We start from the raw sequence: 27,542 nt of genomic DNA on the forward strand, positions 1-27,542 counted from the left end.
AACCCTTAAAATTTCATTTCCTCTACGCTAATGAAAGCCGGCGCTGAATCCCGGCGACCCGGGATGGTATGAAATTTACGTGCACAGGACCGGGCGCATTGGTGCGGTACGATCTTTTGTTTTCCTGGTGACCTTTCGCGCTATGGTGACGCTACCGTAAGCGCAGTTAAATCATGGCCCTTTGCGGACGGAGCGGTAAACGAGCGCTCATTTCGTTGCGTTGTGTTGGTCGCTTCTCTTCATCTTCGTTATCTGAAGGAACTGGTGCCTCGCCGAGGCTTGCTGTTTTTTTTTTTCGAGAAGCCAAACGGTGCGCTTCAATCGAAATAATGACCCCGAAATAAGAGAACCATCGGTTGAACCGGTGTGCGCGTTACTATGGCCCGCGAAAGGTAGGCAATTTTTAATTAAAACCATTCGCGTCCGGATATAAGCCCGGGCTCGTCCAAATAGGGGTATTTGTCCGTGGGTGATCGAGCACGGTTTGAATTGCAAATAGAAACGGTAACGGTGGAGTGGGTGGGTTTTCCTGGGTCCCGCAAGGGGACAGTGGGTGCTTGAGCGCAGGTTGAAATAATTAGCGATTCCACGGCCCATCACCTCGTCAGTGTTGCTCATTCTAAGGGAATGGAAGGATGGATGGATGGGAGAGAGGGCAGAAAGGGGGAGGAGAATTTTTGGCTCTCCCACCGCAAACGGTGCCCATTTGTCCTCTGGTCGTCCTTGACCGTGCCGGAAAAACCGCACGGTGAAGATCGTGTTACTACTTGGCCGATTTGGCATCTTCTTGCGCTCCATACATTCGGCCCCCTCTAAGTCCGCTGATGTGAATGACTCTGCGGACTGTAGGAAAAAAAGGGTTCAATTTTTGTGTGGCCATGGTCGGATGATGGATTTCCATCAATCACGCCCCGAAACATCATCTTTTTCAATTAATAAACGTCAGCCAGCGGAACTGACATCGGAATCTGGTACAAATTTGTACCGCACCCGGGGTAGTGGGTAAGTTTGGTTGGCACAATTTTAGGATAAGATTTCTTCAAGCTCGTCAGTAAATCGTTCATCTTGGATACTGGTTGTGTTATTCGCTGTGGAAGAAAACAGCACTTCTTTAGCGCAATGCGACGTCGTCGGTGAATTTCTTGCAGGAATTTTTCATTTTAAGGGTTTTATCGATAAATCACCGCTGTGGGTGCTGCAGGACCGGGAGAGCAAAGTACATGAGCTGAAGGGATAAAGCGGAATGATTGGTAGCATATTTTGTCGGCGAAAGCTTAAGATGCCGGTCTGGGAGCTTTTGCACAAGACAGGAGGATGAAAAATTAAACCCCGTCCGCCAGAACAAGGCAATGCGATGCATTTTCAGAAGGCAGTGTACCTGGAAGGTTGCTAATCTTGATGACTTCATTATTATAAATTGTGAAGATTGATGATAGGTAATTAATGTACAAATGTAGAAACAAGAATTCATATAAATAGCATTTGTTTGGCGAAAGAAAACATAACTTACACTTGAAATGGTTAATAGCAAAGAGCGCTCAGCGTAATCAGCTTAACTGTACGCTTGAACGCAAAGTTCTTTTTCATTCATTCGCAAGCCCTTTTCTTCGGATGCTCACTTTTAAACTACCAAGGCACTCGAATTTAATACTCTATTTATGTTTCAACTTTACCAGCTAAATACGGCGAAGAGCAGAACGTTCCTTCCCGCCCGTTATCCATCTGCCGTCGTTTTTTGTGTGCGCCCTTGCATGCGAAGCGAAATAGATCTGAAATCTCTGGAAAAACAAACAACTCGAGAGCGAAACAAAAAAAAAACCCCGAAAAAAAGGCACCTGATAATGGGGCTAGTATCTGCCAAGCTTCTTGCAGCATCAATGAACGCGCAAGCACACACCGCCACAGACGGAGAGAAAATCTCTTTTAATTAAACCAATGAAATCCGTCAGCAGGGATGGGGCATTCTGGCTAGGGTCTGGTCCGGTTTTCTTTATTCCATCCGGTAAACAACAGGCAAGCAGGAGAAAGACAACAAAAGTATTAGGACTATCTTAGCCGCACCGTAAGAAGAATTTGCCCCCTTGGGGGCTTTGCCGTACCGTGTTTGGGAGAGTGTTTGTGTGTTTCGTTTTTTTGCTGCTCTGCCACAGTTTGCTCAACTTTTTGACTTGATTTTTGGGTTTTTCGGCATCGAAAATAGGTAGGAAGTGGGCACTTCCTTTACAGTTGCTGAGAGTGAAAATTTGGCTGCTGCTGATGATGGTGTGGTTGGCCGCCGGATTTTCATTTTAGGCCACACTTTCATCACAATTGAACAGAGTTTTTCTTTCGTTGGATGCTTATCGAACCAACAAAAACAAAAAAAAGTGCCCTACAAAAGGGTGTCCTTCAAACGCACCGTCAATAGCGTCCATACATTTGGTCTGTTGAAATAGAAGGAAAAAACTGAATCAATACCAGGAGCCACGGAGTGAAAAATGGGGCTTTGCTATGGTTGGGTGGGTTTGTTAATTATCCATCTGGCTAATTTATGTGCAATTTCGCTAGGCCTTTCCTGCGCACTCCCACAGCAGCTGGGGGTGGTTATTGCTGTGGCTGTTGCACCCATCAGCGAACGGTCCTTTCGTGAAGCAATTGAAATAAACACGCAAGTTTAAAGTTTCAGAAAATCAATCAGTACGATGAAATCAATCGTCGCAATTCGTCCACCAACCACGGTCGGTTGATTCGATGCATGTGAAATTGGATTCACGCGCTATGTTAGCAATGGTCATTTTGCAATCGAGCTACGGCTCGTTACACGCGACTGGCGTTCGAGTTTCGCGCGCCCGTCCCCATAAAAGCTGACGGGTAACGTTTCATTATCGGACCATGTACGGGCCCCCCCATTATGTGACCATTTGCGCGTTCCTCCCCCTGGAGCATGTTGTGATGTGCAGATGTGTGACCTCAATTCGAAACCACCATGCAGTGTCGAATAATTAATACCGTACGTAGGATGCAATCGACGGGCTGGTGGACGAAGCTGATGGTATGCGGATGGTGCCCCGATTGAAGGTAATTTCAGAGTAATTGTGCTATTGTCAGCACGACACTAAACTCTTTACTTATTGTTCTTGCGATCGGCTTTTGGCGGGGCGAGACTGAGCATATGTACTTGTCCTTGTCCCTAAACCTCCGAGCTCGGTTGGCAAATCACATGATGAGAAGAAATAATCTCATTATTGTGTGCATAGTAGGGCTGTGATGGGTGTATTAAGGCGCCAGCAAGACGGAGTTGTGTATTGGATGGAAATGGAAATGAAATTTGCTCAGTAGTGTTATTTTGTAGCTTTAAAAGAATTGCTGTTTAAAGACTTCTAGTGCTTTTAACACAAAAGCATAATTTTTTTTGTATTTTTAAATCACTTAGACGAATTGGTCGATTTGTTGGTTAGATTTTACATTTTGCATTTTTAATAAATGATATTCTTCGCTTAATTGAAATTGATTTTTGATATGAATTAAACACTTTTCAATTTAATACATTTTTATTTCAAAAACATTTTTTCTCTTTTTCTACCAAAAATATTCATCTTGAACGACCAGGCGTCTCCATGTTCTGCTAGGTCTATGTTATTGTGTTAGTTTTACTTAATAGAGCATTAGGGCGCGGTTCATCCTGTGGTTGGGATCGACTGTAAGAAAAGCGAAACCTGCAGGGAAATCATAGAAAAAGTTAAGGTTTTCGCCCCACAACAAACAGAAGAATCATTCCATTCGTGAGTCCCACACTGAAAGGAACAATACCTCGTGCGCGTGTGTGTGTGTGTTTGTGTGTGTAGCAACAACGACTAGCTAAGTCAACCTGGCCACCAGATTAAATTGACTTACCAAAAAGGAAAACAAACCTCCGCTTGTTTGAACTTTTGTATGTCGCTTTCCTTCATCGAATGTTGGGCAAGGCCTGCTCCGATTGTTTGAAGTTATGAATTTAGACAGTCGGCATAATGGCCTAAAAGAAAGCGAAAAGAGCGGATACCACTTCTATTGAACCTTGGAGAATATCCTAAACATTGAATCAAGAATGCACGAAGCGAAGAACGTCTTACTTCGTGGAAGTACATTTTTCTTCTCCCGCCGAATCATTAGAATATGAGCAAGAGTATCGACGGCACAAGTAGAAGCGTAGGGCCGGAATAGTGAAAGGTGACCTAAGGGTAGCGTCGGATCATATTTGTTCGTTGCTTCTGGCAATGGTAGTGCTATTATGTAGCAAATTGAGGTCGTTATGGCAAACGATGGTTTTGACACTTCGGGCTAGAAATCATTTGTATGATTGAGGGGGCATTTATCTAGAACGATGAGACGGCCGATCGTAAGGATGGATTCATACGGCACCGACTGGCGGTGGTCAATTTGGTGCGTTTGATGTTGGTGCTTACGGTACGACAATTTAAACATGGCTATGATAAATTGATGTCATCATGACTATGATAATGATTGCCTTGAATTTATTTGTTGCCATTGAAAGACGTTCGGTTACGCGGGGGGGGATAATGTTTTTTTGAAGTCTAATTTATCTAATTATTGTCTGTTATACGAAATGATGCCCGACCGGGTTGTTCAGAGTTGATTTAAAACTAATTTAATGTAGAAATACATCAATTTATATTTAAAAGTGTTTAATTTTCTAATAATATATTAATTCTTTATTTTCAGACGTTACCCAGCACCGGTATGTATTGGACCCTGTAATTTTAATTAAAATCTAGATTGTTATCTATCATTTAAAAATATACGATAATGATTACAACTGATAAACTAATGTATCCAAATTTCACCTCAACACGCTTTTGTTCCTTTACAATATGTAGAGTTCATTGAGCATATAATGGCGTGTAATTTCAACCCTCATTATTTCATTTTGTGTACGCTGTGATACACTTTCTGCACTAAAGGGCACAGCCACAAAGGCCATACACAATAAACTGATACACGGAAATGGTTTTTTTGTTGTCAAAGGCGGAGAAAATATATCAAACCAATATGTATACACCGTGCGATGCGATGCGAGCGAACGAAATTAGTACTCTTGAACAAAGCCGATTTAAGCGATGTAAACAATCCCACGCTAGCAATATGTGGTCGGTGGTGATTGTTTTTCATGGCATTTTTATTCGTCCACTCTCTGCCCAGCGCCACCGCTCCGCGCCGTATGCTACTGATGGGGAAAATCTGCATTGTAACTTTGGTGCACGGGAACAAATGTGACACGCTTTAGCTGCACCGGTCGAGCAAATGGCGTGGGTGCGTGCTGTGGATGAATTGATGTGCAGGTGGACCATTAATGAGCGGATACTTTGTAGCGCAAATTAATGCACCATGAAAGTGTCATTGCGTGTAATTATCCGTTTCTGCTAACCGCAGCAAAACGTACAACGCGTTGTGTGAAACAAAAATAATAAAGTGTTGAAAATCGATTCATTTTGAGCATTAAAACAGGGCATTGTGATTGCTGGTGCTGTGAAGTCATTTAAGTACAATTTTGTATTTTTAAAAATGAATATTACAGTCCATCGGATGCATGTGGTAGTGTGGTCCCAATTAATTCGATGTTTATTAATATGTTTCATTTTTGAACAGGGCTTTTCCAAATTGTATAATAGGTATTTTATTATTCTAGTCATTTAAACTTTTTTTGTGAGATTTTACTATAAACTTAACGTAAGTTCAGTGCAAGATACTAAGAAGAGTTTACCATACATGGGATTTTTCATAATGATAGTAGTTTCAAAATAAAGAGAACTTCATTATAATATGTTAACTAACCTAAAAAAGGGGTATTTTCCCTGTATATCAAAATCTGTCCATACCAATAACCGCCCATTAAACATTAACCATCCCGTAGTTTGGATACTGTGCTTCATAATTAAATCACACCTTTGCATCCACAGCATTTGTAGTTTGTAGGAACACAAAGCATCGACATAAAACAACACCTTCCTTCGAGGAAGCCACTTTCCTATCCCCCGGGGGGAAGACGACAAATAGCCGTGGTTGTCGTGTAATTTCACCCCCTTCGCCGGAAAATGGTCCAATAAACGAAACTCCGCTCGGAGATCCGCTAAACAACTTCTGGTGCCTTTTACCTTGTTGCACAAAGTTCCCAAAAGCGGGCGACCACTTAGGCGCGGAGGAAGAAACGGATCCGAACCTACGGTACAACCATGTAAAACAATAATCCACTTAATGATTTGCAACCATCACCTCCGGGCGGTAACGTCTCACGTTCCGGATTTTGCTGCCACCCGACCGACATCTTTACGGTTCGTCGTATTCTCGGGTCCTTCGTGGAATTGATGCCTGTGGATGGCAGGAACGCCACGGTAAAGTGAGCCTTCTGTAAACGGTTCGGCTTTCGGGGTTTCTTCACGCCGGCCGCTACCCGCTGCTCGGGTTGGCGAATTGATAGTGCAGGAATTGGTCGAACGATCCTTCTTCATTTCTCTAGGCGTTGACAGATTCGATGACGGTGGCCCAACCATCACTAATGGGGATGGTTCCTCTCATGAAGGTGTGCCCTTACTCGATTTCCGGCCAGCGGATGTAGAGAGTGTGTGATGGAGGGCAGCCCTGGGGGGAATACCGATTTAGAGCATCGAGTTTCAAGTGGACATATCAACCGTTCAGCTTTACTCCCTAGCAACATCCATCGAGACGACCGTTTGGTTTTGGTTTTGTGTGAAAGAGAATATGGGATACGATTAGGATGGCTTTTGATCTTCAATAGCGCTCCGGATATAGGGTCGATGGAATTTTTAACTTCCCATTGATGTGTGTGTGTGTGTGGGTGTGGGTGCAGAAAAATGAGGACGGCCATAGGAGTACTCCGTTGTTAATAAAGTATATTGATTTTGCTTCCTCACAAGTCTCGATTCGATTGCATGAGGTGGGTTTTGTGCGGTAGCCAAGACCATTGTTTTGGATTTTTCATGCTCTTTTATGGTGCAGATGGGCAAATGCAATATGTAGCTGAATGTTCCGCTCGGAAAGATTGTGCTTCTCGACACTAATGACGTGATGGAGGATCATGGAATACCATATCATCATTGCAGTGTTCGATCATTCTATCGACCGGTTGCTGGTCAGTGTCGTAAAAACCGATAGTAGCCATTTAGATAATCGAAGCTCTTAGCCATGACTCGGGCGAAAGGAACCAATAATGGAAAGCCATAATTTAATAAAGCTTACCCGAACGGACCCATTTCCTAACGTCCTACCGTCTTTAGCTTCGCTCTCCCTGATGAAGATGCGGTATGCTAGAAACATTGTGTGAAAAAGCGGTAGCTATTCGCTTTTAAGTATTGGAATAACCTGTCGTAAATGATATGTAGGAAGGAAATGCGAAATATAATCCACTTGATAGTGTAATCGATAGAGAAAATTCATGCAGAAACGAAAGCAATATTGCAAACCAAGCAATGGCGGTCGAACTTCAATCGGTTCCAGGAAAATTCCAGCGAAATCAACAAACCGAATAGAGCTGAAGGATTCGGTCGCTATGCACCACTTCAAATGCAGATCGAAAATTCACCACGGGAACGATAAATCGAGCGGCCGCAAAATCTGATGCGGATTGTGTGATTTTCGGAATTTGCTGTGCTTAGAATGCAGTTCACAAAAACCCACTTGCCATCATGCTGGTTTGGTTGGTCTGGCTCGGTTCGCAATAGGTCGAACATATTGAATGCATCATTGCGGCAAATGTAGCTATAAGCCTACCGTACGCAACCCGGTTCCCTGCGCGGATAAAGACTTGTGTTTCAGTGGCTATCGGTACAAATCCGACGTACCTTTTACCTTCTCATGGTAAAAGTGAACCGGTGCTGGGGTAAAATCCGACCGGCAAAAACAAAATGTAAACTCAATATTCAAAGTTCGGATTTTTTTTTGTTGAAGGATAGTACAGTAGTGAAATGATTGGATTTCGAAACGGCATTGATAGAGACTTATAAAGGATGAAGTTTTTTTCTATTCATGCATAGCTAGTAAACAATTTTTTAGAACGATTTTCATCAGCTTTCCAAATTACTTTTAATAGTTCAATAGACTTTTCATAGCTGAGTAGTGGTAGTTCAGTGCACAACAACAGTTTAAGGGATTAATTTCCGAAAGTTTATTTGAAATAATGTGTTTGACTTTAATGAAAACTTTTCATAATCCGGCCGTATGGTCTAACCCCAGTGTGGTTCAACAGCAGGTTGTTGTTTTTGAAATGTTGATGTTCGTTATGCCTTCTTAAAGGGCATAACGAATTTTTTAAAGTATCCCTACTTCACCACCGTCTGACGTTTGGAATGACATCTGTCAATAAAAAGGAAGCGTAGGTTTCTGGATAACACGTGGAGCGCAATAGACACACAAGTTGAAAATTACTCAAATAAACTGTACTCGGATTAAAAAACACATAAACGAGCTAAATAGTTGAATTAAGATTTTATCATCAATTTAGTAGCATTAGTTTATCAGATTTTAATGTTTTCCTCTGATCATTCCTCTGCGGAAAAATGTTTCATCAACATACAGCGCTTACGTATAACTTATAAACCTTCAAATACTCTAATGGACGTTTGAATACTTAATAATCTTTTAAGATTTGTTACAAATGAGCCTTATTTTTTAATTGTCCATCTTGTGTGTGTAACGCTTATTGAACTTAAGCTTGTTATCTATGATATACTCCAAGAAAGTGGACCTCAATTACTCAGTTAACTTCACCCAAAAGAGTTTAATTACAAGATATTGAAATATTAGTTTTATGGCTACTTACTATTTGCCAACAGAGACACTGAGAACGTATAAACTACACCAACCGCAAAAGCTATAATAGAATTTTGCCGTCAGTTTTACTGCTCCGGCATCATATTACGATCACCAATAAATCCTATCAATAGCCAGCATTTTAATTGGATTCCAAAGATAATTTTACAAAATCACCACAAGAATGTTAATTTGAGTGTCTTGTTCAACTTTTCGCCAGAAAGCACACCGGAGGTGGAAAACCGCTCCGACCGGAAGGATCATGTTCGCATCCGTGGTGAAAACTCGAACCAAAGTGACAAACAGCAGGCAAAGAATGGAAAGAAGTGTGGTGTTATGCTCGGTGAAGGACATCTTTCTACGTTCTTTGCCGTGGTCTAACATTTAGCCATCTTGCCGACAATGTTAACATTCAACAAACATCGAAAATCAAGGCCGCTTGACGCAGGAACGGTGGGCGAGAAACCTTCCAGCGACAATAAAATCGCAACGCTCGGTGCGAGTGAAGGTAGTGTTCGGTAAGAGGCCCCCGGGTAATGGCGTGGTTGGCTTCACCAGCAGTGAAAATACGACAACGAACGGCCTTGGGACTGCGGCTTGCTTTTTGGGTGGCGAGAAAAACACGAATTTCTTCGCTGGCGCACCCGGACGGGGCCTGGATGGTGGTGGTCGTGTTTTATTTTTATTTCAAATTAATTAAGTGGCTCGTCGCCACGCAGGCTCAGATTCGGGCAGGTTCGGGCGATTTCCGAGGCAGTTACGGAAAAGCGAATGGAGGCGCCTGGTCGGTCAGGCCCAAACCGTTGAAGAGTTTCGCTTTTCTCCCCCTCTCCACCCCCCTCTCGAGTGGCACTTGAAATGGGAGGATCAAGGACGGGGTTAAAAGTTTTGCTTCTTCCACTTACCGGCAATGGCGCACCACGGTGTACTGAGCTCAACCTCCGGGGCGGGTAGAATTCGTGTCCTTTGCAGTTTATGAATTTGATGATTTGAGTATTGCATGAGAAGGCGATGTTAGGGAACCGGGGTTTCTCAAATCCCTGAACAATCTGTCGAAATGGTCGAGCATTTCGAGATCGTTTGTGCGTATGTGTGGGTGTGTGTGTGTGTGTTTGTGTGTGTTTGCGTGAGCAGGGGAGCTCGCTGTACAAAGAAAAGCTTTTACCAACATTACGAAACACCGTCAAATGTGCAAACAAGCGTCGAACACAACGATGAACTCTAGCGAAAGTGAAAATGAACAATAGTGGTTGTTCATCAGTTTTTTTTTTGTTTCGAAGGGTAGAGTTCATTACAGAAGCACATTATGCTTTCCAGCATTTTGCACTTGAAATATGAGAGTTTGCGAAAGTAAATATAGTATTTACAAAAAAAGTTACCAATTTATTTAATCAATAATTACCTTTCCATTAGTTTATTGCTGTGTATTCAATAATTCGAAATACTCTAATTCGTTTAAGCATTCACCGGCTGTGTACTCTAATTAGATACAATATTGAGCGCTATCGATTTGTTCGATAGTGAACACTTCCCGTCCGGTCAGTCTAGCGGACGTATTAATGAGTTTAACATTTCCTGCCCCAGTCCAGCTCAGTCGACCTTGGTCGACAAAAAAAGCACTTCACATCGCATAGGAGAGAGCGAAAAAAATCTTTCGACCACTTCCGATCAAATTGCCTAAGAATAGAAGCACTATTTGCAACCTTTCCATACCGGAGCAGTCAACTGGTAAGGTCAGCCTGGTTTTGGATGATTTCACTCTGTCGGGCATCGTTCGCCATCGTTTGAACCTGGCCCCCTCTCCGCCCTTCCACGAGACTTCCACGAGACGTGGATCAAAGGGTCAAAGGCGCCCGGTTACGCAAGCACATGCGCCCGGGCAATAAAAACAAATCAAAACAGCTTCAGATGTAATCAGTGCCCGGGGCCGTTTTGTGTTGTTTGGTACAAATAATGAAGATTTATTGGTAACATCAAGCCGTTTTCGGCGAGGTAGCAGCGCAACTGAAGGGGCAAAAGGTAAGTCAATTTCTTTGACCGTTAAGTTTGCCGCCATTACCAGCGGGCAAGCGGGCGCTGCATACGGAGCCGTTTTCACTGTTTACTGTTGGTTGTGTAAGTTTTTTGTTTTGGTTGTCGTTGTGTGTGTGTGTTTTTTTCTTTTGATAGCTGTAGGTCATACAGCAGGTCGACGGCTGGTAGGGCCAAGTTGGAGGAAAAGTTTTACTGAACGACTATTTTGGGACGATTGACGTTACGGCAGACCGTCACTGAAATTGCTCGAGACTTTCACGATCAGTAGCAACGGACCTCGTTGCGGACCTTCGAGTCAAAAGAGCAAAGGGACTGGAAATATGTCTTGTTAAGGATAAGTTCTGGGAAAAAATGGTTCAATTTTAATTTTATCTTTTTGCAAACCAGCTGTACCATTGTTGGCTGTCGCATTGAGGACATATTTTCTTCTAACGCTTCTTCTTGAGCATTTTGTTGATTTTGTATCAAACAGTTGTGTGTGTGTGGGTGAGTGGCTGCTTTCTAGCTGAAGGGTTTTCTGGAGACCCAACCGATCTTTTCCCAGTGTAGCGGCGAGTTTTCCATGTTTTCAAACCTATCTCCAGCAAAACAAGCAAAAAATAAATAAAAGCCACCCATCTTGCTTGATCCACCCCGAGTGACAATCCCTTGTCTAACCTCCGTGACAAAGTTGTACGTTCCTTTTCCCTAACTCCAAAACACGACCTAAACGTTAGCTTGTTGACAGAGTAAAAACTTTGATGCGGTTAGGACGCACAACGCGGCCGACAGAAAGAACCTTTTCCTTATTGAGAAGTTTGCCTTCCAAGGAAGCAGTAGGTAGGTTTAAGGGCGAATCAACTTGGACCGACCGCCACTCGAGAGGCTTTGTTCGTTAAAACGGTGATAAATAGCCCGTACTTGTGCGGCAAAGGTAAACATTGGTAGGGAAGAGCCAACACAAACTATGCATCGCTTCCCTCATGTGCACACCAAAAAACTTACCATGTTAACGTTTGACGAAACTTCCAAAAGGTTTGCCATGGTGGGAGTTCATATGTACAGCACTGTTCAGTCGGTTTGGTACAACTATGATGCTTTATGTCGGTAAAACAAGCGCATTTGCTTAATTCAAATCTCGTGTCGTTGCTTGACAAAACCTCGGGATCACCAGCCTTAACTCGGTACATCATGTGTTCTCATGGTAACATTTTGGTCGAAATCAGTGTTCTTCCACCCGCGAAGTATCACCGTTCCCGCAACCGAACAACACGTGTCCGAGTGCGTTCCGCACGATGCGTGTACAACCGGCGGGATCTTTTCATGATCGACAACTGGCGGGTTCACTTGCGCACCGAACAGGACACAGGATTATCGGGAATCTTCCGTACATCCAATAAACACATCACCAACACGGATGCACGGCGCTGAACGGCCATCGTTTCGTCATCGAAAATCCGGAAGGACACCCGGCGCGCCCGACAGCCCGACACGAAGCTCGTCACGAGATTACCGAAAGCTTTACACCGTCTCTGATGCTGTTCTCCAGCATAGAACTGCCGGTGTCGGTGGATTTTGAGTTTTGACAGAGCTTTTTTTTGTCGCTGTCTTTCTGCACAGCGAATTCGCATCACTCTGTTCCTTTTCATCTTGTTGTGCTCGGGTCGGAGACTGAAGAATGCCAAAGGAGTTGGTTATAGTTGAGCATGAGAAAGATGAAGTGTTGGGTGGATTTGAGAATGGAAAAACTGTACCCTTGGCCATCTTGTGCAAAAAAGGTACTTTGGCTCTATTCGCTTGTCTGTTTTACTCCGTTTTATCCGAGGATATGGAGAATGGTAGTGTAAATCCCCCAAGTAAGTCTATCGGACGCCGGCACTGAAGGGAACGTTTACGATAGTCATAATCTTTAAACTCTTCAAAGCCATTATGGCGCACAAGCACACAAGCGCATCGCAATGATGGAAAAGGATCGATGCCGTTATAAAATGATGAACAAGGAGTCCTCGATGGCTGACGTCCAGCTTCTGCTATGCGGCATTTACGAGCGATGGTGCATCTTCATCGACAAGGACTGGATAAAAAGAGCTTCAAACTTTATAATTTTAAAGTGTTGATAAACAAAAAACCTTCCGTTTCAAAATAATAAAAGGCAGACAGACAAACAAATGTGCGAGAAATAATAATTCGTACCGCAGCAGAACAAAGTAACAACAGTTTTATATAGTTTGGCGATGAAGTTGTTTGTTTGCGTTCTTTTCTACATCAAGCGGTCAAGGGGTGGCGTCAAGCGTTGTGATTAAATGTACAGCGCAACGACCGTGAATCAGCAGAGGAAAAAAATTATAAACAAATACCCCTTTTCGTGGCTCGTGTCAAGTAGACGGCGGCTTTGGTAAATATGGCGATAATATCGGCAAAAATGTTTTTTTCCGGTGGCGTGACAAAAAAAAGCGAAACAATTGCGATAAACATTGCAACAAACCAACGACGAATGACTAACGACACTTGCGCGTCGGATCCGTTATACCACGTGCTGCAGCAGCCTGTACAAATATGCGACAAATGAAGGAATGTCACCACTACCAGTGAAGATATGCAGTTGATGAGTGAGCGCTTGAAACGCACAGCAAAAACAAAATGAAAATAATAATATAAACAATGCCCGCGGGATACCGCTTGTCGCTTGCCACTGAGCGTGGTGAGTTCCAGCTGATGGTCGTGAAATAGGTTGTACGGACGCGCGGCAGTACGCGGCACTTTTCTAACCGTGCATAACATATTGCACCCTCAGCAAACGGTGGTTTGCAGTTGTGTTCCAAAGCAGCAATCATTGTTTGAAGCACCCTTTACAGCAAACGTGCCTCGTCGACGGTGAGTTGCTGTGCAAATAAACAACAATAGGCGGGTATGTATGTGGCTACAGTGCGCGATTCGTCAAAGCTGGTGGTCATTTTTTTTGCTCGCATGTCTCGCCCTGCTGTTTCGATTTAGAAGCGTCCCACCTGAGTACACCTGGGTGATTGTGTATTTCGTGTGTTTGTTGCCCCGCGTTGTATTTGACTGAAAGCTAATGCGTGATACATTGTTGCCAGTGTTCGGTGTCGGTCGTTCCTATCGAACCTTTCACCGTTCGTGCGGATGATTGGATTTTCAAGAAGAAAAAAAGAAGCGTGGTGATGAGCCTCACGCGAATCACACGCTACACGAATCAAATCTTCCATCGTTCAGCCGGTAAGATGGCAGAACGGTCAGCAAGTAACGAAATGCAGTGCTGTACCTTTGCCGACGATTTATCACGAGCTTAATTAATTGCATCTAATTCGATTGACAAAGATGGATGATGAGCCGTGCATACTGTACGCTTCGAATGGAGTTTCTTTACGCTTTTATTGCAATCCCTTTCCATGCCCTTTCCAGCTGTACCGTATCGTCGAATCGGGCGAAGTGCATCTTCCTTCGTTAACGAGTGATGCATTTTAATTAAACTATTCCAAGCACACCGACAGTAGTCAACTGTCGTCTGCTGGTGAATGTGCCGTGCCTGGTTTTGTTGTACCATCCGTATCAGGATACATTCATCACTTTAATTCCGCTACGGCGAATGTAGGTTGTATTGTACTGCAGTAAAAGACTCTTCCGTTAAAGCAGGGTTAGTTAGCCGTTTTTAATTTGTAATATGACTAAACCCATTGTGACTCTTCGACGAGCCTTTGCCTGACATTAAAACATTCTTCGAAAGGCTTATCTACACGTCTTTACGAATCAAGAGCATTTCGTAGTGAATTCTCCTAGCGCTCTTCTCGCATTAAATGGTGTGTTAAAGAGTTCCAGCAGGAAAGGGCTAGAAAATCCATTTTAAAGAATGTAATATGTAATCTCTACCGTTCTATATTTCTATAGTTGATCAGATAGGTACCGATATAGAAAGCAAAAAGGGCCTGAGTGTGGACCACTCCATATCAATTCAGCAGCTTTCCATCAATCAAACGTCGAGTTGGTCAATCGTTCGTGGAATCAATCATTGATTTATTCTTTCCATCATTGTCAGATACGGTAACATTAATCTGATACTGTCCATACACCTTAAAGGGGTTTGGGATGTGATTTTTTAAACAACAATTTTTACCAAAACATATACTTAATAACTGGTGTAATTCTTTTAGTTTATTTTTGTTAAAGATTCGAATATTTACTGGAAGGAAATACACGGCACATTTCATTCCATAATCATTTGCTATTTTTAAATTAAATGCTCACCGTATATTGAGCAGGCTAGTTTCCTTCCTATGGACTGCAATAATGATCCATTCCCATTGCGTGTGTTCCAATCAATTCCATCCGTTTTGCGATACTGTGGCAGTGAGCCGAATCCATGCCGTAACTTAATTACGCTCAATCAACGCGTTCCACTGCGAATTAAAGTCCTATACAAGTCGTCTGCGGCCCGCTCCAGCCGGCCATTATTTGCGTTTCTCTTCTCAAACAAACGGTCCGCTATCGAACCAGGTATCTAAATGCTTCCGGAACACAATTTAACTTCGTGAAGCGGGTGAATTAAATTCATTCTACACCCCGTGTCTTTATGAGGGTTGGCACGCGAGCACCCACTGTCCAGCTGTCAATTTGCGCTATCAATTTGGAGGTCCACTACTAACGACTTGCAGCACAATCCAAGCCTGAACTGAACCGACTGCCGTATGAGAGCTGATGAGTGAATTTAGCAAGCAACTCACGGTATGTCACCAAACGAATATCAGTTTCAAGCGGGGTGCGAGGCGTGCGAGGCACATGAAATGTCATCCGGCGATTGATCGCGAGCGAGGGAAACGATCGCCAATTAAGCGAGTGCGAATTGACCGATCGCTCACGAGCGGGTGGTAGAATTAGTGACACACCATTAGCGAAACGTGCGCGGAGACGCTAGGCGGGATATACCGGAAGCCTTGAACTTTGCCGCAGCGTCGTTAAAGCGTTAGAGCGCGAACGTGAGCCATGCGGTCTGGCATGATGGTTGGGCACGATTTGTTCAGCATGCAAAATTTCTGTTCATCTTCATCTTTAACATATCTGTAATTTTTCTCCAACTGTTATGGAAAGGTGTAGGACGACGATGAAGGTTTCGGTTTCAATACGAAAATAGCATGAAATGCATTAAAGTCAGTGATTTGTTTTCCTTCAATGTCGCCTGTTTTTATTTGTAACACTCACATTGGCTAATTCGTTGCAAAATCTCTCTCACACTTTGGCTTAAGTGTAAATATATTGTTGTGTTCATTGTATCGTTTATGTGAATCTCCCGTGAAAGCCTTTAGAATTATGAGTTAACTCTTCAACTTTTACTCATCAATTTGGCGACTATTTTTGCCTATACTTCGTAAGATTATTTTATATTAAATTATCGTAGCAAAAAGCCATTGAAAAAAATATTGCTATTTACAAGCCAAATATATCTTGAAATTCGATTTACTTAGAATAATTTATTTGGACATTAAATTGTACTGAAACAACGGATTGAGGCTGTATGTCTATGACTGCGTAAAAAAACCCAAAAATAAATGAAAATTTCATACACCTAGAAATACGTGAAAATTTTCGGTATTCACCCATATACAAACGATGATGCTTTACTGCAATTATCATACCCCTTTTCGCTGGCTAAAAGCTGAAAGAGAGATGATAACGATTCATCGGACCGTTTCATTATCGACGCATAAAATCGCAAATTTGCATTGCAAATATGGCCACCGTGTTGCAGATTATCCGTCCGGTCCGGTGCGTGTTAGTGCCGTCGTAACACTCGTGAGTGCGCATCGAATCTTGCTTACGGTTGCATATAACGCTTGCTATAAATAATTTCCACCGTATTATCACCATTCCGCAATGGTTCTAGTCGCATTGCTTTTACTATTCCGGCGTCAAGTTGAAGGCCATGGTGGAATTATAGGTGTGATTGTAGCCGTGTAGCCGGTTGGATGGGACGGGAACGATAAAATGTAAAAAGTGTCGCCACTTTTTCCCTCGCGCGCAGTGCTCTGTTTTAGAGACGATTAGATTTGGCCCGGGCAGGGAGCGGATCGCTAGCACCGAAGGAGGATGCTGGTCCGCAATTTGAAATAGCAATGTGCTGCAACTGCATCCGTTTGCTGCGCTTACATCAACGCTCGGTGTCTCGCTGGCGACGTTTACACGTTTTCTGCATGCTGGATGATGGCGAACGCTAGAAACGTGCCTCGCGTAGCTGATAATCTTTTACGGTATGGGGCCTGCGCCGCTGCTATGAATGCCGATGGTCATCCGAGCTCGGGGGACTTTATTGAAGCTTTCATACATTGAATGGGTTGGTTTCATGCTGTAAATCTATTCCATAACCTGGCGCAACTAAATTAAAACCTTTGTTAATATTTTATGTCTTTTGTGAGGATTGAAGTGTTACTATTCGTGGAAAATGTTTGAATTAAATTAATATGAACCAACAGAAACTACTGAATTTTTAACTACATACAAATAGATACAAATGAACGCTTTGCATGTGCTGCAGTCTACAAAACAATTTCGGAGCAAAAGTGTACCGATAGCGAAATATTGCAACGAGCAACGGATGACATGTGTCAGCGAAAAGGAAAAGATTATACAAAAGCAATCATTTGCTCACCTGTGGCCGAGTGTGAAATATTTTACACATGTCGTTACAATTCATTGTTCTCTTTTTTATGCATTTACAACCTGGACACTGTGGGCACTCGGAACGTGAATAGTATTCCCTGTTCTAAACTGGCGTTGTGATGCATCGCATGGTGTCGCCTGTCCTAAACCGTGTGCTAGTAAGCAATATGTTGTATTACATCAGGGAAGGGCAACCCATAAGGTGCTTGAACATGGTTTTTGAAGTTTATTAAATGATTAACTTTAATTCTATGTAGGTTAGTAATAATGGATATATTCTCTATTTTAATTTAATCAAAAAAATAATATTTAACAGAAAGTCAGGAGAATTTTTTCGTTTGGCTGCTGTGTATTTATGTCGAAAATAAACTAGAATCATTTCTATTTTATTTATACATTTCTGCTGAATGAAATATAGCTCTTTTTCTATAATTACGCTGAATATATTTGCGGCTTAAGTGCTTTGAACATCTGTAAATATTTTTTTCAATATTAGTAGCATTATTCAGAACAAAATTGGGTTCTTTCCAGGGTCACATTGATAGTTAATCATTTAAAATCCCCCTAGATACTTTCTTGGTTTTATGATAGTTTGGTGACTATTTAAAGCCACGGAAAATGTAAATATTCGAGAAGAATTGATAGAGTCATTTATATATGCAGGATTCCAAGCAATATTCCTCCCGCCAGCAATGATTGGTTGGACAACCCTGCAATTCGTCGCATAGAACACATTTATCATTTACAGCGAGATCTACACCATTCCCATCTGACATCATCGGGTGTCCAATACACTCGGGAAGTTGGACAGCATGCTGCTGCTGCTGCTGCTGCTTGATCAGTTTGTTGTATAAGGGCGAATTATGCACCGTCGGTCCATTCACCATCGTTTGGAAAGTTCATTCAAATAAAACTGCATCGTGATCGGTTCGGATGAATTGCAAACGTTGATTAGAATCAGCATGCCGGTCGGTAAGCGTGGGATGGTGGATGGTGCATGCATCTGGATTACGGGACCGTGTCACCGTGACACGTCCAGCCTTTGAACTGTGTGAATGAATGGACGTTTTGTTCTGTTACTGAAACGTTTTTTGTTATCTACACATTACACATGCATTGGATTGATTAACTAAGCTGAAAAGGTCTATGGTGGTACAGCTGCACTAAAAAAAGGTATTTTCCTTTGACGCAATCATCACGTTTTTCGATGATATTTTTTCACACACCTGCTCGGAATTGCGTGATGGGGAAAAATTAATCCATTTCGCCCAAAACAGCATCGCTGCCGTTGTTTGTCCGATCAGTCTGTTTCAGATGAAAAAGCTAACTGTATCCGTTACAGGGTGATGCAATAAAGCATCACCCACCGCTGTCAATAAGGGGAAGCAGCCGCCATTAAAGCAAATTGCCTGCAGTTATAGGCTCGTAAAAATAAATCCTACCCGGGCCGGGCTCGCCGGCGAGAGCAACCCACTAAATGGCACCGGGCCTACGAAGCGAAAACCGAAACATTTAGCAAATAAAAAAGAAAAAAAAATAAACGCTACTCTGCTACCAGGCCGTACCTGTTCAACCGTCTCGAAGACGCCCGTTGTGGGAACACTATAATCGCTTCATTACGGAAGCGCCCCGTTCCGTTTCTTGCCACTTCCTGACACGTGCTAGTGCGGTTCGCTGCGATGGGCCGCGCTCAGCAGCACGAGCAGCGCGCTGTTCATAACGATCGGAACAATTTTCGCCAGACTGCCCTCCGGTTACACGCCGGCTGCTGGCCGCTCAACCCCCAAGGGTGTCATTTTGCGAACAATAAGTAAGCGCTTCGGAAACGCATATGATGGCAGACACACACACACGCAGCGGACACACATTTGGAGCAGAGCACAGAGACACACAGACCGGTCACTAAAGTGTACGAGTAGGTGGGAATCTTCGCCGCGGGAAAGCACACCATCTGATTGACATGGCCCGTCGTGCCCGTGTTTGCAGTTGCACTCCGTTGACGAGCAGCGAACACAGCGGGAAACTTGACTCAAATGTGGCCATCCCAACACCAACTTCGGGGGGGTGATGATTGAGAACCAAGCAAGCAAGCAACAACACCTCAAAACCCAGCGAAACGTTTGAGTTCGAGAGAAAATCCAAAACCATCGTGAAGTTGCGCGTGTGGTGCAGCTGTAAACTTGCGAGTAAATGGGACAATTTATGTCCCGCCGGGGAACTGGCAAACCATGATGTGGTGGGCTGGGCTGTACATACTGGAAACACGCTGCAGTTCGCATGAAGTGGGCGTTTGACATAAGATTGCGATCTTTATTTGCTGCTCCACACTCATTGATGGGTAATGTTTAAACAATTGCACGGAATGGATCGTTTGCATAACCCATGTTTATTGCTGGTGGCGAGAATGGGACGTGGCTTGCAGATGTTTATTTTGGATTGTGGATCGTAGCGGAAGCGGTGGTGCATTTAATTGACTAGGATTCGGTTAGGATTTATAAACATTTCGCACACATGTTGCTCTCTGAGGCATGTTCATGTGTATGAAGGTGGAGCTGCAGAAGAATATTGTTGGAATGTCTGTCATTATGTGAGTGCATTGCATGCCGAGATGGAAATATTTGGTAGTGAAATCCTTCTTATAAACTTTGTTATTTATTGCTTTTACTCAAGGTCAGTGTAGGATAGAGGTCGAGTAATATAGAGCGATTTGACAAGTAGGCAAAAGTACGTTGCACGTGATTTGACGTTTGGACGCCTTTTCCCATTCAAATGTTTTGTGTGTAGTTGTGTTGATTAATCGGGCCGGTCCTAGCAACAACATTTTTATTGTTTTATATTTGGTTGAAAATTTGTGTCGCTGTTTTTCGATTTTAGTTCGGAATAAGATCTGCATATCTTATTAGCTATTGATGTTAGGTATGATTGGTGTTAAAGGCAGGTGAGAAGGCAGAGAAATGGATTTTGTAAAGCGATCATTTAGCAACGAGTAGGTGAGGCTCTTCACATATGAGGAAGAGGATGAGGCTCATCATATCTCCCGGTTCACAGTACGACGTGAAAGTCCGGTACCGTGTGAACAACCCTTGGTATCAGAACACTAATAGGTGATGACCACACACCAGTACATAAAACCATCAACAGTTTGCTGTTTTAACTAAAGGTATTCAAAACGAAGGCAAACTTTAACGACCAAGCTAATTTTAAAACTTTGCGATATAGTAAACAAGTAGGCTAGATGCAAGGAAAAAGTGTCGCTAATACCACGATAAGAGAGTGTGAGTGAGCATATTATGCATCTTACACGGGCGACCAAACGTCAAATGAAATCCAAAATGGCGAACCCCTATCTTGGCTATTACTAGACCTCTATCCTACACAGACCTTGGCTCTTACCATTCCACATGCTTGCGGATCCTTGAAATCTTCCGACTGACGTTTGATTCCTGTGCTTCTCGTTTTTAAAGTTATTGTTTTGTTAAACCTTTGAAATGATGTGTAATACTCAGTATGCAATGGTTTTGTGATTTGAAGTAACCAACTAGGCATGGTAAACAGAATGTAGTGTATGTATTTTTTTAAACTTAATGGTCGCCCTGTGCGAAGAATGTTAACTATAAATATGTATCATCGGCCAATATGGTTGTTATTTCACCCAACTCTATCACTCAAGTTATCATAGTCAGAAAAAGGAATAGGAATAAGCCGAATAAAAGACGAATTTAAATTTCAAAATATGTTTGTTTTTGTTTGACACACGGTTTTCTAGCATTAAATAAATAAATAAATAGATAAATAAATAAATAAGCTCAAAAAATACTGAGCTGATGTTTTTATGACATTATCGTATTTACAATTATGGTGTATGGTGTTGCATCTTGTTAAAGGGTTCATTTACATGCAATACACTACAACTCAGCGATCAAATCCCTTTTCAGTAGAAAAAAAGCTTGAAAAACAACTACACACTAGAAGGCTTCAGTGGTTTTACACGAACATGTAAGTCTTGCTCTTCTTTGATGGTTCTGCTATAACACAGCCCCAATGCCACTGACCCGCATTGAGGCCATCTGCGGCAAATGAGCACGTCATCATTTGTAGCTCCTAAACTATACCACCTTACGAGGTACATTGTTTCGTCCGTCGAATAACAAAAAAAAAACCTTCATTCCAGCTCACAAATTGGTGTTGCTGTGCAGTGTACAGAAATAGTTCACCCAGTAGCAAGCGGCAACCCCGTTAGCATTCACACCGACCGAACGGCAGGATGTCGTACAGGTTTGACTTTTTTATCGGGTCAAGGACGAATCGACCCGTCGTCGTCCACGTCGTCGTCATCGTGCTGCAGTCTCAGCCCAAGGACGTACCGGTGACATTTGGCAGCGAGCTGGCCGGGTCACCCCGAGGACAGCTAAAGGCACTAGGGAAGGGTTGTTATTTTTGGCTCACCAAACCACGGGCCACCCAGCTGGATCTGGGCGTGCTGTGCAGGGGCGTTTTGGACGAAGTACAAAGTCACGACCCGAGTAGCGGGGTACCCCATCATGCAATCCACGTGCCACACGAAAAACTGTCCACCGGAGCGTAGTTGACACGGGTTCCAGCACGAAAATCGTGCTAATGGGCAAATGTGTGGATGCTATGGGGTATGTGTGAGTGTGTGTGTACTCGCTCTCCGCCAATTTAATATTGCTAAAGGGTGCCTAAGGGTGCAGCTGATTGCAGTCGGTGACAGCATCGCACGCCATCGTTAATGGGGTCGTTTCGGATGATAAAAGTGCTGGGTTTTTTCAATTAATTGTCGATCGATCAACGAAGCGTGTGGACTTTTCGTAGCACACTCATGCTCATACTATCTGGAAGATCAGGCCTGGAGGTGTTTGGGAGTGATCTGAAATTGGGAAAAATGAAGACCATTAATCAGTGATTCTTGTCAAGATACGTGAAAGCTTTTCCCGAGGGCACTATTTATTGACCTGTTTTCAAATTAGATTCTCGTCTAGCTGTGAGCTCATACCCCTGTTGCCCCAGAAATCGGTTGTTGCGGACACGTAAATAATTCATGAAAAAATCGTACCGTGATTTGTGCGAATTCCGCTGAGGCAGCTCCGAAAAGGGGGAAAAGCGAAATGATAATACTTTCCCCAGCATGTCACACCGTCGGTCGGTTGTGCCATTGTTGGATCAAGCGATTGATCGAATTCTGCTAAATTAAACCTATTTTCTTCACTCCATTACCTCTAATTAGTTTCGCAAGCCAGTCCCGGGGAGCTGGACGGAAAAGAACGACCAAAACGGGAACGTTGGTGAAGTATCCCCTGGATATCCGTTCGGTGCTCATGAGAATCTCCGTCGCGTGAAACAAAAGCCCGATGTTGCGGGATACGCAATCATCAGCATCAACATCATCATGATCATTGGAATCATTGCACTTATCCTAACCGATTATGATGACCATCAATATCCTCATCATGTGGTTCATGTGTTTTCTTTTTCTCCGCCCACCTCGACACTGGATACGCAGGCATAACGGATCTATCCGAAATCGAAACAGGAACCGGTCGGAACGTAGTTCAATTTATCAGCGTGTCCGTAATGTGCCTAGCTTTCGCAGGAAAGATCCCATGATAATTTGGGCCCTGTCAGTCTCAAGTTGTGAAAGCATTTTTTGTCGCTGTGCGAACTGCCTTAACCTTTCCAGGGCTTCGGTCCCTCCAGATCAGCCACCATCCGCAGGGAGCGCTGGGTTTTATTCTGCATCCTGCCGGGCAAGAGTGGGTCTGACAAGCGAAAGAGGGTTTATATTATCATCAGTTTTGCGTGTGTGTGTGAGTGTGGGGGTATGGTTGGTGAATTTATGTATGCATATTGAACGAAAATCGCTTACGCCGCGTTCATGTGCGAAATTGATTGTCGTCCTTTGCAATGGGCGGGTGATATCCTTGGCTCTCATATTTTATTTACCAACCAGCTACCGACCCGGGCTGATCGGGCCGAATTTTTGATTACCTTCCCTCCTTTTTTTCTACTGTTGTCTAGCCCCGACGGTTGTTGTCCTCTTGCGATGCTGTTAAAAGCTTTCGTTAAGCGTTGGCGTGTGTTTGTGATGATTTAACAATGTTGTGTACCATTTCCTTTGTCAATGTTTCGATTTTTGCGGCTTTGCCAACAGCTCATTAAAGCGCAAAGATTACCATAAATCTTGGAAGCGCAAATAATGTGCAGAGAAAGCAACGTGCTTACATAGAAAATGTTATATTTGTTGTCATGCGATAAGATTGAAATTTAAAGAGACGCCGTAAGCAATTTACGTGCGCATGATCTCACTGTGCAAGAAAACTGAGAGTTGTGTTTTATTTTTTTCTGCTTTAAATAAAATCACCTCTTTTTTTCCCAGTAAAAAATTGAAGCTGTAAATATTACAGCAAGGGAGATTATTTCACAACAATGCTTGCATTTAAACATATCTCTTAAAGTTAAACATATAAGTGGTAAAGTTCATTGTTAACTGTCCTTGGGAAGCTTATTGTCGATAATAAATGTAGCATATTTGATTGTATAATGTATTTTAATGTTATACAAAAACTTCGCCAATATTTACCTAACTTTAGTTTTTTACAATGAATAAATTAGTTTATATACCTGTTTGACATCTTGTTTGATTTTTTGTCGAGATGCGTTCCAAGGAAAAAAAATATCTAAGTTAGCTTCATATCCTCAAAAAGCAATTGGAAGAGTTTGTTTGATAATTTTTAACCCTGGTATCACTTATCACATGCATAATTAACCATGTGACGTAAATAATTACGCTTGAATATTAAATGATCGAGTACCGAGTAGATGAAAATAGCTGTATACACAATAAGTTCGGAGATTTGTGAAAGAATTTTCCTGATGTGATTACAATTAAAATTTAATTTCCGGCTTGTTTCCTTTTGATTTCTTCCATGATATATTCTCAGAAAAACAACGTTAATGCGTTCAAAACGGAAACCTAGGAAATCTGTTCCGCTTTCCAATTCATATGCTATGCGAAATTATGTTTGCACAATTAGAACCGATTTTGTGGTCTCGTTGCAAAAAAAAAAAGTTAACGATTCTTACCCAACCAACCTTGGCTGATGTAATATCGTGGCGGGAAAAGCCGCCACCAAAAGCGAAAGCGGTGGGATGCAATTTTTGAAATATGATTTTTACGATTTGCCATGATCAAACAGTCCACAAAACCGTTCCGTACACTGGGTGTACGATGGATGTGCGCGAGTTGTCGATACTTTGATGTTATTTTTCATTATACACACCGCACATCGCAACATCGTCCGGAGGTTGAACGATACGTGCGTGCGTATGCTGTGCGAACAGCATCTGGCTCGTGTCAGGAGCTTGCGGATCGGGAAGATGGTACTGGGGTGTTTTGTGAAAAAGTAAAACTGATTCCATCAATGTGATACAGCTACGGTAACAAACTTTTACATTTTCACCCCATGCATGTGTGAGCCACTGAAGCAAAGCGGGCTAGAATTATGAAGATTAAATTACGGAGCTTACAGGCGCAGCAGAAACAACTTCCAAATGCTGCCAGCGAAGTCATACGTAGAAAAAAGTTCTGTTATTGATGCCGGTGTGTGCTTTTTTCGCATCCCCTTTTTCTAAGCACTCGCCCCTTACCGTGTTGAAACCCTTGCGGAACGGCAGCAGCAGTTGGACGTGAGCAGATTGTACCTTGTAGGAAAAATGGTGATTTTGAATGAGAAGATGTCGGGGAAAAAAATAAAACATTCACCGTCTACAAAATTCCGTACCCCTTTTCGAGGTAACTTTCACATTTGCAGAAAGTTTGTGTAATCCTATTACAACACACTCGAGGGCGTTCGATGGTGACCGTTACGGTGGACGGGGGCGCTGTAGTAACTCCTTCGGGAAAGTCAGTAACCGTTACAAATCAAATTTTGTGTACGATCTTTCGCCCTTTTGCACCGAGGTCACATTGCAGCCCGTTTCCCTGCATTATCGTTCCCCCCCGAGTGTCCCACGTGGGATGAGAGGAATGCGTGCGTGATTCGATTGCTTTACCATCCCAAAATGGGGAAAAGTAAAATCGATCCACCAGGGAGAAAAATCAGATCCAGGAGTCCGGATTGGGTCGAATTCTGCTGAAGTAGTCTCAGCTGAATTATGTTTTAAAAGCATCAATGTGAAAGAAAAAATCACTGCTCTGTCCGATGTTGAAGATTTATGATCGAAGTTACGAATAAAAGCTCTGTAAACATTATTTTCAAAATTATATTTCACGTACTTAGTTACGCGATGAAGAGTGCATTAAAAATATTTGGAAAAACTTAAATAGTAAATAAAAACTATCTAAAGCATTTGGGTATGTAAGGCACTTTTTAATTTCAATTGTATGATTCTTGTAGTGTCCATGGTCTTATGACCATGTTGAGGATGATTTTCCTTTGCTAAACCAATTATAGGTCCTAGACCGGATGGCCCTCTTTGATTGTGCCAGACTTTGATTCAACATTTGATCATCGAGTTTATATTTAGTCTGGACTAACTCTTCGATTGAAATTGAATTTATCAGCTTCAAAGCTTTATCTACTTATACTCTTGCGTTGCTTCTTGGAATCTTAAATCAATCCAAAGTTCGGAAAAGGTAAAAAGATTTAATCTTTATTTATTTTAAATATTTTAGTACAACTAGAAAATATTCCAGAAATAGTTCCAACTTTGCAACTTTAACTCGAGAATCGTTTGTATTTAGTTGCTAATAAATTGAAGGTCGAAGCATTTCTAAATTTCTACTATGAATTGGAGTAGAAAATTACCACTTTACAGAAGGTATTGCATAGTATTACATTTCCACCTCCTGTTCCATCTATCAATGTAGGCAATGATATCAATGTAGGCAAAATGATGTAAATGCAAAATGTTCAAACCCATATAAAATGACTAAAAAAAATAATTTAATTTCTGGAACTCTTTCCAGGAAGAATGGAAGGAATGTCTCCGAACATGTAAGAGTTACAAAGGCAGTTGAAGCTCACTAACGTCGTGTCCTTGGTAGAAATGCACAAAAAAACACATCAAAACCCAACCACGAAGCTCGCGGGCAACAACAACAGTAACGCAGATTCATCTCCACGACTCAAAATAGATCGAAGAATATAAAGAAAGCAAAAAAGGTGAAGGGACCGAAACGCACTTCTTAATGGTTTTCCAACGCTTCATTTTTGTGAATAACTCAAACGAAAAATGGATTCCCCGTGGCTGACCCACGTTCCGAAAGGTGTCGGTTGAAAGTAATGAAAACAGAAATAACGCTTTACTTTTATGGCCTTATTGAGCTTCCGGTACCGGGGACCAGTATTACTTTCTGGGCGGCGGGATGTTTTTCAATGCGCAAAATCTGCTTAATAAAAATCATACCCTCGAGCAAGCGCGTTCTAAGCGCACGCCGCGAGTAGTGAGGGGAAACGTTTGATTTCTTTTTACTGTATCGTGGGGCCCAACAAAAAAGCCTTAAAATCCATCGGAAGTTTTGTGAAAAAAAAAATGTATGACCGATTCAAATCAGCGATCTACTGATAGGTCGATTTGGGGCGGAGATGATGTTTCCGCAGCGTTTCAATCTCCATTGGCTTCTAGTGGGCAGGAAAAGATGGTGTACGGCGCGTGGGTGTGTGTTATTTACTTATGCATTGTTTTGTTTCCCGCGAGACGAGTAAGCCTCCGAAATTGGGACGAGCATAAAAGGGATGCGGATAAAGCTTTCGGAGAAAAAGTGATCAAATGCAATCGGAAAGTTGGGAATCTCCAAGTAAAGGGATTAGAAAGTGATCAAACTTTGTAATAAGGTACGGGCTAACGATTGGGAGCGGAAAAGTAAATAACGTTCATCCAACCAATGCGTTCTTTGTCTTTCGATTTTGCAATTTCAGCTCAATCAGCAAAGTATAGATTGTGTGAGTGTGTTTTTGTTAAGGAAATGTTTGGTAATGACGCAAAGTTAAACAGCGTATCAATCGATTTGTAAGCTTCAACGCACAAGCGGAGATTTCTTT

General features: G+C 42.5%; 1 protein-coding gene across 1 annotated transcript in view; it reads left to right on the plus strand.

Moving 5' to 3' along the window:
• The window catches only part of LOC128299102 (uncharacterized), an 84,601-nt gene that overhangs the window by 25,562 nt on the left and 31,497 nt on the right, over positions 1 to 27,542 (plus strand). Inside the window, exon 3 of the mRNA XM_053034964.1 lies at positions 4,702 to 4,717. Coding sequence (XP_052890924.1) covers positions 4,702 to 4,717 — 16 coding nt within the window. The remainder of the gene's footprint in view (positions 1 to 4,701; positions 4,718 to 27,542) is intronic.

This window comes from Anopheles moucheti, chromosome 2, assembly GCF_943734755.1.
Source record: "Anopheles moucheti chromosome 2, idAnoMoucSN_F20_07, whole genome shotgun sequence".
NCBI lineage: Eukaryota > Metazoa > Arthropoda > Insecta > Diptera > Culicidae > Anopheles > Anopheles moucheti.